Raw genomic sequence first — 18,106 nt, forward strand, 5'->3', positions numbered from 1 at the left:
CCCCATAGCGACCCCATAGAGACCCCACAGCGACCCCGTAGAGACCCCATAGCGACCCCATAGCGACCCCATAGGGACCCCATAGAGACCCCATAGCGACCCCATAGAGACCCCATAGCGACCCCATAGCGACTCCATAGAGACCCCATAGCGGCCCCATAGAGACCCCATAGCGGCCCCATAGCGGCCCCATAACGACCCCATAGCGACCCCATAGCGACCCCATAGGGACCCCATAGAGACCGCATAGCGGCCCCATAGAGACCCCATAGCGGCCCCATAACGACCCCATAGCGACCCCATAGCGACCCCATAGCAACCCCATAGCAACCCCACAGTGACCCCATAGTGGCCCCATAGAGACCCCATAGCGGCCCCATAGGGACCCCATAGGGATCCCATAGCGGCCCCATAGGGACCCCATAGAGACCCCACAGCGACCCCATAGCGGCCCCATAGAGACCCCATAGAAACCTATAGGGGCCCCATAGTGACACCATAAGGAACTGCATAGAGACCCCGTAGAGACCCCACAGCGACCCCGTAGCGATCCCATAGCAACCCCATAGAAACCTATAAGGACCCCATAGCGGCCCCATAAGGAACTGCATAGCGACCCCATAGAGACCCCATAGAAACCCCATAGAGACCCCATAGCGGCCCCATAGAGACCCTATAGGTCCCACCTCAGACTCCTTAGGGTCCCCATAGAGACCCCGATCCCCAGAGTTTCCCCCCCAGACCCCATTTGTCACCCCCCCCATGTCCCCCCCATGTCCCCCCCATGTCCCCCATACCCAAATCCCCCCCGTGTCCCCCCCATGTCCCCCCCTCCCCAATTCCCCCCCATGTCCCCCCCATGTCCCCCCCATGTCCCCCCCCATGTCCCCCCATACCCAAATCCCCCCCATGTCCCCCCCCATGTCCCCCCCCATGTCCTCCATGTCCCCATGTCCTCCCCCCCATGTCCCCCCATGTCCCCCATACCCAAATCCCCCCCCATGTCCCCCCCATGTCCCCCCCATGTCCCCCCACATGTCCCCCCCATACTCAGTGCCAGTGCCCCCCCATGCCCCCCCCATGTCCCCCCACATGTCCCCCCCCCATACTCAGTGCCAGTGTCCCCCCATGCCCCCCCCATGTCCCCCCACATGTTCCCTCCATACTCAGTGCCAGTGTCCCCCCCATGCCCCCCCCATGTCCCCCCCCATGTCCTCCATGTCCCCCCCATGTCCCCCCATGCCCAAATCCCCCCCCATGTCCCCCCCCATGTCCTCCATGTCCCCATGTCCTCCCCCCCATGTCCCCCCATGTCCCCCCATGCCCAAATCCCCCCCCATGTCCCCCCCATGTCCCCCCCCATGTCCTCCATGTCCCCATGTCCTCCCCCCCATGTCCCCCCCATGTCCCCCCCCATGTCCCCCCCCATGTCCTCCATGTCCCCATGTCCTCCCCCCCATGTCCCCCCCATGTCCCCCCCCATGTCCCCCCCCATGTCCTCCATGTCCCCATGTCCTCCCCCCCATGTCCCCCCCATGTCCCCCCCCATGTCCCCCCCCATGTCCTCCATGTCCCCATGTCCTCCCCCCCATGTCCCCCCCCATGTCCCCCCCCATGCCCCCCCCATGTCCCCCCACATGTCCCCCCCCATACTCAGTGCCAGTGCCCCCCCATGCCCCCCCCCATGTCCCCCCACATGTCCCCCCCCATACTCAGTGCCAGTGTCCCCCCCATGTCTCCCCCATGCCCCCCCCCATACGCAGTGCCAGTGCCCCCCCATGCCCCCCCCATACCCAAATGCCCCCCCATGTCCCCCCCCCATACCACACGTCCCCCCCCCACGCCCCCCATACCCAATCCCTCCTCAGTGTCCCCCCCATACTCACCCCCAAGGACCCCCCCCCCACCCAATAACCCCCCCCATACCCTCTGCCCCCCCCGTATCCCCCTACATGTCCCTCCCCCACCCCCATTTATGTCCCCCCCCCCCCCAATTTATGTCCCCCCCCCAGGTGGAGGAGATCCGGGGCTGCATTGAGAAGCTGTCGGAGGACGTGGAGCAGGTGAAGAAGCAGCACAGCGCCATCTTGGCCGCCCCCAACCCCGATGAAAGTGAGTGGGGGGCGACGGGGGGAGGGGGGGGTCATGGGGTCAGCGGGGGACTTTGGGGTCAGTGGGGTGGTTGGGGTCGTTGGGGTGGTTGGGGTCAGTGGGGACATTGGGGTCGTTGGGGTGGTTGGGGTCATTGGGGGACGTTGGGGTTGTTGGGGTGGTTGGGGTCATTGGGGTGGTTGGGGTCAGTGGGGACATTGGGGTCGTTGGGGTGGTTGGGGTGGTTGGGGTCATTGGGGTGGTTGGGGTCAGTGGGGACATTGGGGTCGTTGGGGTGGTTGGGGTCATTAGGGGACGTTGGGGTTGTTGGGGTGGTTGGGGTCATTGGGGTGGTTGGGGTCAGTGGGGACATTGGGGTCAGTGGAGGCGTTGGGGTGGTTGGGGTCAGTGGGGACGTTGGGGTCGTTGGGGTGGTTGGGGTCAGTGGGGACGTTGGGGTCGTTGGGGTGGTTGGGGTCAGTGGAGACATTGGGGTCACTGGGGACATTGGGGTCGTTGGGGTGGTTGGGGTCACTGGGGACATTGGGGTCGTTGGGGACATTGGGGCCGTTGGGGACGTTGGGGACATTGGGGCCGTTGGGGTCGTTGGGGTGGTTGGGGTCAGCGGGGACATTGGGGTTGTTGGGAGCAATGGGGTCATTGGGGTCAACGGGGTCGTTGGGGTCAGTGGGGTGGTTGGGGTCAATGGGGACAGTGGGGTCGTTGGGGACATTGGGGCCGTTGGGGTCGTTGGGGTGGTTGGGGTCAGTGGGGTGGTTGGGGTCAATGGGGTCGTTGGGGTGGTTGGGGTCACTGGGGACATTGGGGTCACTGGGGACATTGGGGTCGTTGGGGTGGTTGGGGTCAATGGGGACATTGGGGTCGTTGGGGACCTTGGGGTGGTTGGGGTCGTTGCAGTGGTTGGGGTCACTGGGGACATTGGGGTCACTGGGGACATTGGGGTCGTTGGGGTGGTTGGGGTCACTGGGGACATTGGGGTCGTTGGGGACCTTGGGGTGGTTGGGGTCGTTGCAGTGGTTGGGGTCAGTGGGGACATTGGGGTCAATTGAATCATTGGGGTCAGTGGGGTCATTGCGGACATTGGGGTGGTTGGGGTCAATGGGGACGTTGGGGTGGTTGGGGTCAATGGGGACAGTGGGGTCGTTGGGGACATTGGGGCCGTTGGGGTCGTTGGGGTGGTTGGGGTGGTTGGGGTCATTGGGGTGGTTGGGGTCAGTGGGGTCAATGGGGTCAGTGGGGTCATTGGGGTCATTGGGGACATTGGGGTGGTTGGGGTCAACGGGGACAGTGGGGTCAACGGGGTCGTTGGGGACATTGGGGTGGTTGGGGTCAATGGGGACAGTGGGGTCGTTGGGGACATTGGGGCCGTTGGGGTCGTTGGGGTGGTTGGGGTCAGTGGGGTGGTTGGGGTCAATGGGGACGTTGGGGTGGTTGGGGTCAGTGGGGACATTGGGGTCAATTGAGGCATTGGGGCCATTGGGGTCGTAGGGGTGGTTGGGGTGGTTGGGGTCATTGGGGTGGTTGGGGTCAGTGGGGACATTGGGGTCAATTGAGGCATTGGGGTCAGTGGGGTCATTGGGGTCATTGGGGACATTGGGGTGGTTGGGGTCAACGGGGACAGTGGGGTCGTTGGGGACATTGGGGTGGTTGGGGTCAATGGAGACATTGGGGTCATTGGGGTGTTTGGGGTCAATGAGGACAATGGGGTCATTGGGGACATTGGAGTCAACTGGGACATTGGGGTCGTTGGGGACACTGGGGTCAATGGGATCATTGGGGTTGATGGGGTCAGTGGGGTCGTTGGGGACATTGGGGACATAGGGATGGTTGGGGTCTATGGGAACAGTGGGGTCAACGGGGACAATGGGGTTAATGGGGACATTGGGATCAATGTGGACAATGGGGTCGTTGGGAGCAGTGGGATCATTGGGGTCATTGGGGTGGTTGGGGCCATTGGGGTCGTTGGGGTGGTTGGGGTCAATGGGGACAGTGGGGTCGTTGGGAGCAATGGGGTCATTGGGGTCAACGGGGTCGTTGGGGTCAGTGGGGTGGTTGGGGTCAATGGGGACGTTGGGGTGGTTGGGGTCAGTGGGGACAGTGGGGTCGTTGGGGACATTGGGGACATTGGGGTGGTTGGGGTTGTTGGGGTCGTTGGGGTGGTTGGGGTCAATGGGGACGTTGGGGTGGTTGGGGTCAGTGGGAACATTGGGGTCGTTGGGAACATTGGGGCCGTTGGGGACCTTGGGGTGGTTGGGGTGGTTGGGGTCGTTGCGGTGGTTGGGGTCAGTGGGGACATTGGGGTCAATTGAGGCATTGGGGTCATTGGGGACATTGGGGTGGTTGGGGTCAATGGGGACAGTGGGGTCGTTGGGGACATTGGGGTGGTTGGGGTCAACGGGGACAGTGGGGTCAACGGGGTCGTTGGGGACATTGGGGTGGTTGGGGTCAATGGGGACAGTGGGGTGGTTGGGGACACTGAGGCCGTTGGGGTCGTTGGGGTGGTTGGGGTCAGTGGGGTGGTTGGGGTCAATGGGGACGTTGGGGTGGTTGGGGTCAGTGGGGACATTGGGGTCAATTGAGGCATTGGGGACATTGGGGTCATTGGGGTCATTGGGGACATTGGGGTGGTTGGGGTCAATGGGGTCAGTGGGGTCATTGGGGTCATTGGGGACATTGGGGTGGTTGGGGTCAATGGGGACAGTGGGGTCAACGGGGTCGTTGGGGACATTGGGGTGGTTGGGGTCAATGGGGACAGTGGGGTGGTTGGGGACACTGAGGCCGTTGGGGTCGTTGGGGTGGTTGGGGTCAGTGGGGTGGTTGGGGTGGTTGGAGTCAGTGGGGACGTTGGGGTCGTTGGGGACATTGGGGTCAACGGGGTCGTTGGGGTGGTTGGGGTCATTGGGGTGGTTGGGGTCAGTGGGGGCATTGGGGTCAATTGAGGCATTGGGGTCAGCGGGGCCATTGGGGTCATTGGGGACATTGGGGTGGTTGGGGTCAATGGGGTCAGTGGGGTCATTGGGGTCATTGGGGACATTGGGGTGGTTGGGGTCAATGGGGTCAGTGGGGTCATTGGGGTCATTGGGGACATTGGGGTGGTTGGGGTCAATGGGGACAGTGGGGTCGTTGGGGACACTGAGGCCGTTGGGGTCGTTGGGGTGGTTGGGGTCATTGGGGTGGTTGGGGTCAGTGGGGACATTGGGGTCATTGGGGACATTGGGGCCATTGGGGTGGTTGGGGTCATTGGGGTGGTTGGGGTCAGTGGGGACATTGGGGTCAATTGAGGCATTGGGGTCATTGGGGTCATTGGGGACATTGGGGTGGTTGGGGTCAATGGGGTCAGTGGGGTCATTGGGGACATTGGGGTGGTTGGGGTCAACGGGGACAGTGGGGTCAACGGGGTCGTTGGGGACATTGGGGTGGTTGGGGTCAATGGGGACAGTGGGGTCGTTGGGGACATTGGGGCCGTTGGGGTCGTTGGGGTGGTTGGGGTCAATGGGGACGTTGGGGTGGTTGGGGTCAGTGGGGACATTGGGGTCAATTGAGGCATTGGGGTCAGTGGGGTCATTGGGGTCATTGGGGACATTGGGGTGGTTGGGGTCAACGGGGACAGTGGGGTCAACGGTGTCGTTGGGGACATTGGGGTGGTTGGGGTCAATGGGGACAGTGGGGTCGTTGGGGACATTGGGGTCAGTGGAGGCATTGGGGTCGTTGGGGTGGCTGGGGTCAGTGGGGACAGTGGGGTCGTTGGGGACAGTGGGGTCAGTGGAGGCATTGGGGTGGTTGGGGTGGTTGGGATCGTTGCGGTGGTTGGGGTCAGTGGGGACATTGGGGTCAATGGGGATGTTGGGGTGGTTGGGGACAGTGGGGTCAATGGGGTCGTTGGGGACGTTGGGGTGGTTGGGGTCAGTGGGGTCATTGGGATTGTTGGGGTCAGTATTGGGGGCGTTGGGGTCAGTGGGGTCATTGGGATCATTGGGGACGTTGGGGTGATTGGGGACGTTGGGGTGGTTGGGGTCAATGGGGTCATTGGGATTGTTGGGGTGGTTGGGGCCAATGGGGACATTGGGGTCAATGGAGGCATTGGGGTCATTGGGGTGGTTGGGGTTGTTGGGGCCATTGGGGTCGTTGGGGTGGTTGGGGTCAATGGGGACAGTGGGGTTGTTGGGGACAGTGGGGTCATTGGGGACAGTGGGGTCATTGGGGTCGTTGGGGACTTTGGGGGCTTTGGGGTCGTTGTGGACAATGGGGTCAGTGTGGACAATGGGGTCGTTGGGGTGGTTGGGGTCGTTGGGGACAATGGGGTCGTTGGGGACAGTGGGGTCATTGGGGTGGTTGGGGTGGTTGGGGGCTTTGGGGTCGTTGGGAGCAATGGGGTGAATGGGGACTTTGGGGTGGTTGGGTTCTGTTGGGCTCTATGGGGTTCTGTTGGGTTCTATGGGGTTCTGTTGGGCTCTGTGGGGTTCTGTTGGGCTCTATGGGGTTCTGTTGGGCTCTGTGGGGTTCTGTTGGGCTCTATGGGGTTCTGTTGGGTTCTGTTGTTTCTATGGGGTTCTGTTGGGTTCTATGGGGCTCTATGGGGTTCTGTTGGGTTCTGTTGTTTCTATGGGGTTCTGTTGGGTTCTATGGGGTTCTGTTGGGTTCTGTTGTTTCTATGGGGTTCTGTTGGGCTCTATGGGGTTCTGTTGGGTTCTGTTGTTTCTATGGGGTTCTGTTGGGTTCTATGGGGTTCTGTTGGGTTCTGTTGTTTCTATGGGGTTCTGTTGGGCTCTATGGGGTTCTGTTGGGTTCTGTTGTTTCTATGGGGTTCTGTTGGGTTCTATGGGGCTCTATGGGGTTCTGTTGGATTCTTTGGGCTCTTTGGGCTCTTTGGGTTCTTTGGGCTCTTTGGGCTCTTTGGGCTCTTTGGGTTCTTTGGGTTCTTTGGGTTCCGTGGTTCTGCCGGGCTCTTTGGGCTCTTTGGGTTCCGTGGTTCTTTGGGCCCTTTGGGCCCTTTGGGTTCTTTGGGCCCTTTGGGCTCTTTGGGTTCTTTGGGCCCTTTGGGCTCTTTGGGTTCTTTGGGCCCTTTGGGCTCTTTGGGCCCTTTGGGTTCTCTGGGCTGTTTGGGTTCCGTGGTTCTGTGGGCTGTTTGGGTTCCGTGGTTGTTTGGGCTGTTTGGGTTCCGTGGTTCTGTGGGCTGTTTGGGTTCCGTGGTTCTGTGGGCTGTTTGGGTTCTGTGGGCCGTTTGGGTTCTGTGGGCTGTTTGGGTTCCGTGGTTCTGTGGGCTGTTTGGGTTCCGTGGTTGTTTGGGCCGTTTGGGTTCTTTGGGCCCTTTGGTTCTGTGGGCTGTTTGGGTTCCGTGGTTCTGTGGGCTGTTTGGGTTCCGTGGTTCTCTGAGCTGTTTGGGTTCCGTGGTTCTGTGGGCTGTTTGGGTTCCGTGGTTCTGTGGGCTGTTTGGGTTCCGTGGTTCTGTGGGCTGTTTGGGTTCCGTGGTTCTTTGGGCCCTTTGGGTCCTGTGGTTCTTTGGGCCGTTTGGGTTCTGTGGGCCGTTTGGGTTGTTTGGGCCGTTTGGGTTCTGTGGGCTGTTTGGGTTCCGTGGTTCTGTGGGCTGTTTGGGTTCTGTGGGCTGTTTGGGTTCTGTGGGCCGTTTGGGTTCTGTGGGCTGTTTGGGTTCCGTGGTTCTGTGGGCTCTTTGGGTTCCGTGGTTCTGTGGGCTGTTTGGGTTCCGTGGTTCTGTGGGCTGTTTGGGTTCCGTGGTTCTGTGGGCTGTTTGGGTTCCGTGGTTCTGTGGGCTGTTTGGGTTCTGTGGTTCTGTGGGCTGTTTGGGTTCCGTGGTTCTGTGGGCTGTTTGGGTTCCGTGGTTCTTTGGGCCGTTTGGGTTCTGTGGGCTGTTTGGGTTCCGTGGTTCTGTGGGCCGTTTGGGTTCCGTGGTTCTGTGGGCTGTTTGGGTTCCGTGGTTCTGTGGGCTGTTTGGGTTGTTTGGGCCGTTTGGGTTCTGTGGGCTGTTTGGGTTCCGTGGTTCTGTGGGCTGTTTGGGTTCCGTGGTTCTGTGGGCTGTTTGGGTTCCGTGGTTCTGTGGGCTGTTTGGGTTGTTTGGGCCGTTTGGGTTCTGTGGGCTGTTTGGGTTCCGTGGTTCTGTGGGCTGTTTGGGTTGGTTGGGCTGTTTGGGTTCTGTGGGCTGTTTGGGTTCCGTGGTTCTGTGGGCTGTTTGGGTTGTTTGGGCCGTTTGGGTTCTGTGGGCTGTTTGGGTTCCGTGGTTCTGTGGGCTGTTTGGGTTGTTTGGGCCGTTTGGGTTCCGTGGTTGTTTGGGTTCCGTGGTTCTGTGGGCTGTTTGGGTTCGGTGGTTCTGTGGGCCGTTTGGGTTCCGTGGTTCTGTGGGCTGTTTGGGTTCCGTGGTTCTGTGGGCCGTTTGGGTTCTGTGGGCTGTTTGGGTTCCGTGGTTCTGTGGGCCGTTTGGGTTCCGTGGTTCTGTGGGCTGTTTGGGTTCCGTGGTTCTGTGGGCTGTTTGGGTTCCGTGGTTCTGTGGGCTGTTTGGGTTCCGTGGTTCTGTGGGCTGTTTGGGTTCCGTGGTTCTGTGGGCCGTTTGGGTTCCGTGGTTGTTTGGGTTCCGTGGTTCTGTGGGCTGTTTGGGTTGTTTGGGCCGTTTGGGTTCTGTGGGCTGTTTGGGTTCCGTGGTTCTGTGGGCTGTTTGGGTTCGGTGGTTCTGTGGGCTGTTTGGGTTCCGTGGTTCTGTGGGCTGTTTGGGTTGTTTGGGCCGTTTGGGTTCTGTGGGCTGTTTGGGTTCCATGGTTCTGTGGGCTGTTTGGGTTCCGTGGTTCTGTGGGCCGTTTGGGTTCTGTGGTTCTGTGGGCTGTTTGGGTCCTGTGGTTGTTTGGGCCGTTTGGGTTCTTTGGGCCGTTTGGGTTCCATGGTTCTGTGGGCCGTTTGGGTTCCGTGGTTCTGTGGGCTGTTTGGGTTCCGTGGTTCTGTGGGCTGTTTGGGTTCCGTGGTTCTGTGGGCCGTTTGGGTTCCGTGGTTCTGTGGGCTGTTTGGGTTCTGTGGTTGTTTGGGCCGTTTGGGTTCTGTGGGCTGTTTGGGTTCCGTGGTTCTGTGGGCCGTTTGGGTTCCGTGGTTCTGTGGGCTGTTTGGGTTCCGTGGTTCTGTGGGCCGTTTGGGTTCCGTGGTTCTGTGGGCTGTTTGGGTTCCGTGGTTCTGTGGGCTGTTTGGGTTCCGTGGTTCTGTGGGCTGTTTGGGTTCCGTGGTTCTGTGGGCTGTTTGGGTTCCGTGGTTCTGTGGGCTGTTTGGGTTCTGTGGTTCTGTGGGCTGTTTGGGTTCCGTGGTTCTGTGGGCTGTTTGGGTTCCGTGGTTCTGTGGGCCGTTTGGGTTCCGTGGTTCTGTGGGCTGTTTGGGTTCCGTGGTTCTGTGGGCTGTTTGGGTTCCGTGGTTCTGTGGGCCGTTTGGGTTCCGTGGTTCTGTGGGCTGTTTGGGTTCCGTGGTTCTGTGGGCTGTTTGGGTCGGGCGGTGCCGGCGGTGCCGCAGTGGCGCTGGTGCTGACGGCGCCCCGCAGGGACGAAGCAGGAGCTGGAGGAGCTGACGGCCGACATCAAGAAGACGGCCAACAAAGTGCGCTCCAAGCTCAAAGGTGCGTCCTATGGGGTCCTATGGGGTTACTTGTGGGGTCCTATGGGGTCCTGTGGGGTCCTGTGGGGTCTTGTGGGGTCCTGTGGGGTCTTGTGGGGTCCTATGGGGTCTTATAGGATCTTATGGGGTCCTGTGCGCTCCTGTGGGGTCCTATGGGGTCCTGTGGGGTCCAGTGGGGTTACTTATGGGGTCCTGTGGGGTCCTATGGGGTCTTATGGGGTCCTATGGGCTCCTATGGGGTTACTTGTGGGGTCTTATGGGGTCTTACGGGGTCCTATGGGGTCCTGTGGGGTCCTGTGGGGTCCTATGGGGTTACTTGTGGGGTCCTATGGGGTCCTGTGGGGTCCTATGGGGTCCTATGGGGTCTTATGGGGTCCTGTGGGGTCCTGTGGGGTCCTGTGGCGTGTTATGGGGTCTTATGGGGTTCTGTGGGGTCTTATGGGGTCCTGTGGGGTCCTATGGGGTCTTATGGGGTCCTATGGGGTCCTGTGGGGTCCTATGGGGTCCGGTGGGGTCCTGTGTGGTCCTGTGGGGTCTTATGGGGTCCTGTGGGGTCCTGTGTGGTCCTGTGGGGTCTTATGGGGTCCTGTGGGGTCCTGTGCGGTGTTCTGGGGTTACTTGTGGGGTCTTATGGGGTCCTGTGGGGTCCTGTGGGGTTACTTGTGGGGTCCTGTGGGGTCCTGTGGGGTCCTGTGGGGTTACTTGTGGGGTCCTGTGGGGTCCTATGGGGTCCTGTGGGGTCCTGTGGGCTCTTATGGGGTTACTTGTGGGGTCCTGTGGGGTCTTATGGGGTTACTTGTGGGGTCCTATGGGGTCTTATGGGGTTACTTGTGGGGTCCTGTGGGCTCTTATGGGGTTACTTGTGGGGTCCTGTGAGGTCCTATGGGGTTTTATGGGGTCCTATGGGGTTACTTATGGGGTCTTATGGGTTCCTATGGGGTCCTGTGGGGTCTTATGGGGTCCTGTGGGGTCTTGTGGGGTCCTATGGGGTCTTATAGGATCTTATGGGGTCCTGTGCGCTCCTGCGGGGTCCTGTGGGGTCCTATGGGGTCCTGTGGGGTTACTTGTGGGGTCTTATGGGGTCCTGTGGGGTCCTGTGGGGTCTTGTGGGGTCCTGTGGGGTCTTATAGGATCTTATGGGGTCCTGTGTGCTCCTGTGGGGTCCTGTGGGGTCCTATGGGGTCCTGTGGGGTCCGGTGGGGTTACTTATGGGGTCCTGTGGGGTCCTATGGGGTCTTATGGGATCCTATGGGCTCCTGTGGGGTTACTTGTGGGGTCCTATGGGGTCTTATGGGGTCCTATGGGGTCTTATGGGGTCCTGTGGGGTCCTATGGGGTCCTGTGGGGTCCTGTGGGGTCCTGTGGGGTCCTATGGGGTCCTGTGGGGTCTTATGGGGTCTTATGGGGTCCTGTGGGGTGTTATGGGGTGTTATGGGGTCTTATGGGGTCTTATGGGGTCCTGTGGGGTGTTATGGGGTCTTATGGGGTCTTATGGGGTCTTATGGGGTCCTGTGGGGTGTTATGGGGTCCTATGGGGTCCTATGGGGTTACTTGTGGGGTCCTATGGGGTCCTGTGGGGTCCTATGGGGTCCTGTGGGGTCCTGTGGGGTCCTATGGGGTCCTATGGGGTCTTATGGGGTCTTATGGGGTCCTGTGGGGTGTTATGGGGTCTTATGGGGTCTTATGGGGTCTTATGGGGTCCTGTGGGGTGTTATGGGGTCCTATGGGGTCCTATGGGGTTACTTGTGGGGTCCTATGGGGTCCTGTGGGGTCCTGTGGGGTTACTTGTGGGGTCCTATGGGGTCCTGTGGGGTCCTGTGCGGTCCTATGGGGTTACTTGTGGGGTCCTATGGGGTCCTGTGGGGTCCTATGGGGTCCTATGGGGTCCTGTGGGGTCCTATGGGGTCCTGTGGGGTCCTGTGTGGTCCTGTGGGGTCTTATGGGGTCCTGTGGGGTCCTGTGCGGTGTTATGGGGTTACTTGTGGGGTCTTATGGGGTCCTGTGGGGTCCTGTGGGGTTACTTGTGGGGTCCTGTGGGGTCCTGTGGGGTTACTTGTGGGGTCCTGTGGGGTCTTGTGGGGTCCTATGGGGTCTTATAGGATCTTATGGGGTCCTGTGCGCTCCTGTGGGGTCCTGTGGGGTCCTATGGGGTCCTGTGGGGTCCGGTGGGGTTACTTATGGGGTCCGGTGGGGTCCTATGGGGTCTTATGGGATCCTATGGGCTCCTGTGGGGTTACTTGTGGGGTCCTATGGGGTCTTATGGGGTCTTATGGGGTCTTATGGGGTCCTGTGGGGTCCTATGGGGTCTTATGGGGTCCTATGGGGTCTTGTGCGGTCCTATGGGGTCCGGTGGGGTCCTGTGGGGTCTTATGGGGTTACTTGTGGGGTCCTATGGGGTCCTATGGGGTTACTTGTGGGGTCTTATAGGGTCCTATGGGGTCCTGTGGGGTCCTGTGGGGTCTTATGGGGTTACTTGTGGGGTCCTATGGGGTCCTGTGGGGTCCTATGGGGTCCTATGGGGTCTTATGGGGTCCTATGGGGTTACTTATGGGGTCTTATGGGGTCCTATGGGGTTTTATGGGGTCCTATGGGGTCCTGTGGGGTCTTGTGGGGTCCTATGGGGTCTTATAGGATCTTATGGGGTCCTGTGCGCTCCTGTGGGGTCCTGTGGGGTGTTATGGGGTCTTATGGGGTCTTATGGGGTTCTATGGGGTCCTGTGGGGTCCTATGGGGTTTTATGGGGTCCTATGGGGTTACTTATGGGGTCCTGTGGGGTCCTATGGGGTGTTATGGGGTCCTATGGGGTCCTATGGTGTCTTATGGGGTCCAATGAGGTCCTGTGGGGTCCTGTGGGGTCTTATGGGGTCTTATGGGGTCCTGTGGGGTCCTGTGGGGTCTTATGGGGTCTTATGGGGTCCTATGGGGTTACTTGTGGGGTCCTATGGGGTCTTATGGGGTCCTATGGGGTCTTATGGGGTCCTGTGGGGTCCTATGGGGTCTTATGGGGTCCTATGGGGTCTTGTGCGGTCCTATGGGGTCCGGTGGGGTCCTGTGGGGTCTTATGGGGTTACTTGTGGGGTCCTATGGGGTCCTATGGGGTTACTTGTGGGGTCTTATAGGGTCCTATGGGGTCCTGTGGGGTCCTGTGGGGTCTTATGGGGTTACTTGTGGGGTCCTATGGGGTCCTGTGGGGTCCTATGGGGTTACTTGTGGGGTCCTATGGGGTCCTGTGGGGTCCTATGGGGTCCTATGGGGTCTTATGGGGTCCTATGGGGTTACTTATGGGGTCTTATGGGGTCCTATGGGGTTTTATGGGGTCCTATGGGGTTACTTATGGGGTCTTGTGGGGTCCTATGGGGTCTTATAGGATCTTATGGGGTCCTGTGCGCTCCTGTGGGGTCCTGTGGGGTCTTATGGGGTCTTATGGGGTCCTGTGGGGTCCTATGGGGTCCTATGGGGTCTTATGGGGTCTTATGGGGTCCTGTGGGGTGTTATGGGGTCTTATGGGGTCTTATGGGGTCTTATGGGGTCCTGTGGGGTGTTATGGGGTCCTATGGGGTCCTATGGGGTTACTTGTGGGGTCCTATGGGGTCCTGTGGGGTCCTATGGGGTTACTTGTGGGGTCCTATGGGGTCCTGTGGGGTCCTGTGGGGTCCTGTGGGGTTACTTGTGGGGTCCTATGGGGTCCTGTGGGGTCCTGTGCGGTCCTATGGGGTTACTTGTGGGGTCCTATGGGGTCCTGTGGGGTCCTATGGGGTCCTGTGGGGTCTTATGGGGTCCTGTGGGGTCCTGTGCGGTGTTATGGGGTTACTTGTGGGGTCTTATGGGGTCCTGTGGGGTCCTGTGGGGTTACTTGTGGGGTCCTGTGGGGTCCTGTGGGGTCCTGTGGGGTTACTTGTGGGGTCCTGTGGGGTCTTGTGGGGTCCTATGGGGTCTTATAGGATCTTATGGGGTCCTGTGCGCTCCTGTGGGGTCCTGTGGGGTCCTATGGGGTCCTGTGGGGTCCGGTGGGGTTACTTATGGGGTCCGGTGGGGTCCTATGGGGTCTTATGGGATCCTATGGGCTCCTGTGGGGTTACTTGTGGGGTCCTATGGGGTCTTATGGGGTCCTATGGGGTCTTATGGGGTCCTGTGGGGTCCTATGGGGTCTTATGGGGTCCTATGGGGTCTTGTGCGGTCCTATGGGGTCCGGTGGGGTCCTGTGGGGTCTTATGGGGTTACTTGTGGGGTCCTATGGGGTCCTATGGGGTTACTTGTGGGGTCTTATAGGGTCCTATGGGGTCCTGTGGGGTCCTGTGGGGTCTTATGGGGTTACTTGTGGGGTCCTATGGGGTCCTGTGGGGTCCTATGGGGTTACTTGTGGGGTCCTACGGGGTCCTGTGGGGTCCTATGGGGTCCTATGGGGTCTTATGGGGTCCTATGGGGTTACTTATGGGGTCTTATGGGGTCCTATGGGGTTTTATGGGGTCCTATGGGGTCCTGTGGGGTCTTGTGGGGTCCTATGGGGTCTTATAGGATCTTATGGGGTCCTGTGCGCTCCTGTGGGGTCCTGTGGGGTGTTATGGGGTCTTATGGGGTCTTATGGGGTTCTATGGGGTCCTGTGGGGTCCTATGGGGTTTTATGGGGTCCTATGGGGTTACTTATGGGGTCCTGTGGGGTCCTATGGGGTGTTATGGGGTCCTATGGGGTCCTATGGTGTCTTATGGGGTCCAATGAGGTCCTGTGGGGTCCTGTGGGGTCTTATGGGGTCTTATGGGGTCCTGTGGGGTCCTATGGGGTCTTATGGGGTCTTGTGGGGTTCTGTGGGGTCCTATGGGGTCTTATGGGGTCCTGTGGGGTCCTGTGGGGTCTTATGGGGTCTTATGGGGTCCTATGGGGTTACTTGTGGGGTCCTATGGGGTCCTGTGGGGTCCTGTGGGGTTACTTGTGGGGTGTTATGGGGTCCTGTGGGGTTACTTGTGGGGTCCTGTGGGGTCCTATGGGGTCCTGTGGGGTCCTATGGGGTTACTTGTGGGGTCCGGTGGGGTTACTTATGGGGTCCTGTGGGGTCCTGTGTGGTCCTGTGGGGTCTTATGGGGTCCTGTGGGGTCCTGTGTGGTCCTGTGGGGTCTTATGGGGTCCTATGGGGTCCTGTGGGGTCCTGTGCGGTGTTATGGGGTTACTTGTGGGGTCTTATGGGTTCCTATGGGGTCCTGTGGGGTCTTATGGGGTCCTGTGGGGTCTTGTGGGGTCCTATGGGGTCTTATAGGATCTTATGGGGTCCTGTGCGCTCCTGTGGGGTCCTGTGGGGTCCAGTGGGGTTACTTATGGGGTCCTGTGGGGTCCTATGGGGTCTTATGGGGTCCTATGGGCTCCTATGGGGTTACTTGTGGGGTCTTATGGGGTCTTACGGGGTCCTATGGGGTCCTGTGGGGTCCTATGGGGTCCTGTGGGGTCTTATGGGGTTACTTGTGGGGTCCTATGGGGTCCTGTGGGGTCCTGTGGGGTTACTTGTGGGGTCCTATGGGGTCCTGTGGGGTCCTGTGGGGTCCTATGGGGTTACTTGTGGGGTGTTATGGGGTCCTGTGGGGTCCTGTGGGGTTACTTGTGGGGTCCTGTGGGGTCCTATGGGGTCCTGTGGGGTCCTGTGGGCTCTTATGGGGTTACTTGTGGGGTCCTATGGGGTCTTATGGGGTTACTTGTGGGGTCCTGTGGGCTCTTATGGGGTTACTTGTGGGGTCCTATGGGGTCCTATGGGGTTTTATGGGGTCCTATGGGGTTACTTATGGGGTCTTATGGGTTCCTATGGGGTCCTGTGGGGTCTTGTGGGGTCCTATGGGGTCTTATAGGATCTTATGGGGTCCTGTGCGCTCCTGTGGGGTCCTATGGGGTCCGGTGGGGTTACTTATGGGGTCCTGTGGGGTCCTATGGGGTCTTATGGGGTCCTATGGGCTCCTATGGGGTTACTTGTGGGGTCTTATGGGGTCTTACGGGGTCCTATGGGGTCCTGTGGGGTCCTGTGGGGTCCTATGGGGTTACTTGTGGGGTCCTATGGGGTCCTGTGGGGTCCTATGGGGTCCTATGGGGTCTTATGGGGTCCTGTGGGGTCCTGTGGCGTGTTATGGGGTCTTATGGGGTTCTGTGGGGTCCTGTGGGGTCCTATGGGGTTTTATGGGGTCCTGTGGGGTCCTGTGGGGTCCTGTGGCGTGTTATGGGGTCTTATGGGGTTCTGTGGGGTCCTGTGGGGTCCTATGGGGTTTTATGGGGTCCTATGGGGTTACTTATGGGGTCCTGTGGGGTCTTATGGGGTCCTGTGGGGTCCTATGGGGTCTTATGGGGTCCTATGGGGTCTTGTGCGGTCCTATGGGGTCCGGTGGGGTTACTTATGGGGTCCTATGGGGTCCTGTGGGGTCCTATGGGGTCTTATGGGGTCCTATGGGGTTACTTGTGGGGTCCTATGGGGTCCTGTGGGGTTTTATGGGGTCCTATGGGGTCCTGTGGGGTCCTATGGGGTCTTATGGGGTTTTATAGGGTCTTATGGGGTCCTGTGGGGTGTTGTGGGGTCTTACAGGGTGTTATGGGGTCCTATGGGGTTTTATGGGGTCCTATTGGGTCCTATGGGGTTTTATGGGGTCCTATGCGGTCTTACGGAATTTCATGGGGTCCTGTGGGTTCTTATGGGGTCTCATGGGGTTACCTATGGGGTCCTGTGGGGTTTTATGGGTTCCTATGGGGTCTTATGGGGTCCTATTGGGTCTTATGGGGTTTTATGGGGTCCTATGAGGTTTTATGGAGCCCTGTGTGGTTTTCTGGGGTCTTATGGGGTGCAGTGGGGCTTTATGGGGTCCTATGGGGTTTTACGGGGTCTTATGTGGTCCTGTGGGGTGTTATGGGGTCTTACAAGGTGTTATGGGGTCCTGTGGGGTCTTATGGGGTTTTTTGGGGTCTTATGGGGTCCTGTGAGGTGTTATGGGGTCTTATGGGGTCCTATGGGGTTTTACGGGGTCTTATGGGGGCCTGTGGGGTGTTATGGGCTGTTATGGGGTCCTATGGGGTCCTGTGGGGTCTTATGGGGTTTTTTGGGGTCTAATGGGGTCCTGTGAGGTGTTATGAGGTCCTATGGGGTCTTATGGGGTCCTATTCGGTCTTATGGGGTGTTATGGGGTCCTATGGGGTTTTATGGGGTCCTATTTGGTCTTATGGGTTTTTATGGGGTCCTATGGGGTTTTATGGGGCCCTATGGGGTTTAATGGGGCCCTGTGGGGTTTTCTGGGGTCTTATGAGGTGCAGTGGGGCTTTATGGGGTCCTATGGGGTCTTATGGGGTCCTGTGAGGTGTTATGGGGTGTTATGGGGTCCTATGGGGTTTTATGGGGTCCTATTTGGTCTTATGGGGTTTTTATGGGGTCCTATGGGGTTTTATGGGGCCCTGTGGGGTTTAATGGGGCCCTGTGGGGTTTTCTGGGGTCTTATGGGGTACAGTGGGGCTTTATGGGGTCCTATGGGGTCTTATGGGGTCCTGTGAGGTGTTATGGGGTCTTATCGGGTCCTATGGGGTCTTATGGGGTCCTATTTGGTCTTATGGGGTTTTATGGGGTCCTATGGGCTTTTATGGGGCCCTATGGGGTTTAATGGGGCCCTGTGGGGTTTTCTGGGGTCTTATGGGGTGCAGTGGGGCTTTATGGGGTCCTATGGGGTTTTACGGGGTCTTATGGAGTCCTGTGGGGTGTTATGGGGTCTTACAAGGTGTTATGGGGTCCTGTGGGATCTTATGGGGTTTTTTGGGGTCTTATGGGGTCCTGTGAGGTGTTATGGGGTCCTATGGGGTCCTATGGGGTCTTATGGGGTCCTATTTGGTCTTATGGGGTGTTATGGGGTCCTATGGGGTTTTATGGGGTGCTATTTGCTCTTATGGGGTTTTATGGGGTCCTATGGGGTTTTATGGGGTCCTATTTGGTCTTATGGGTTTTTATGGGGTCCTATGGGGTTTTATGGGGCCCTATGGGGTTTAATGGGGCCCTGTGGGGTTTTCTGGGGTCTTATGAGGTGCAGTGGGGCTTTATGGGGTCCTATGGGGTCTTATGGGGTCCTGTGAGGTGTTATGGGGTGTTATGGGGTCCTATGGGGTTTTATGGGGTCCTATTTGGTCTTGTGGGGTTTTTATGGGGTCCTATGGGGTTTTATGGGGCCCTGTGTGGTTTTCTGGGGTCTTATGGGGTGCAGTGGGGCTTGATGGGGTCCTGTGGGGTTTTATGGGGTATTACAGGGTCCTATGGGGTTTAATGGGGCCCTGTGTGGTTTTCTGGGGTCTTATGGGGTGCAGTGGGGCTTGATGGGGTCCTGTGGGGTTTTATGGGGTATTACAGGGTCCTATGGGGTTTTATGGGGTCTTATGGGGTTACTTATGGGGTTTTATGGGG

At 59.3% G+C, this 18,106-nt stretch overlaps 1 protein-coding gene across 3 annotated transcripts in view; it reads left to right on the forward strand.

Annotated features, from left to right (window-relative positions):
* The window catches only part of STX1B (syntaxin 1B), a 65,564-nt gene that overhangs the window by 22,848 nt on the left and 24,610 nt on the right, over window positions 1-18,106 (forward strand). For 2 of the 3 annotated variants that reach the window (XM_090130313.1, XM_090130312.1), the window contains exons 4-5: window positions 2,013-2,112; window positions 9,635-9,709. In XM_090130313.1, coding sequence (XP_089986439.1) covers window positions 2,013-2,112; window positions 9,635-9,709 — 175 coding nt within the window. The remainder of the gene's footprint in view (window positions 1-2,012; window positions 2,113-9,634; window positions 9,710-18,106) is intronic. The other variant, XM_090130314.1, reaches the window with a different exon arrangement.

This window comes from Phasianus colchicus, chromosome 40 (genome assembly GCF_987193195.1).
Source record: "Phasianus colchicus chromosome 40, bPhaCol1.hap1.1, whole genome shotgun sequence".
Taxonomy (NCBI): domain Eukaryota; kingdom Metazoa; phylum Chordata; class Aves; order Galliformes; family Phasianidae; genus Phasianus; species Phasianus colchicus.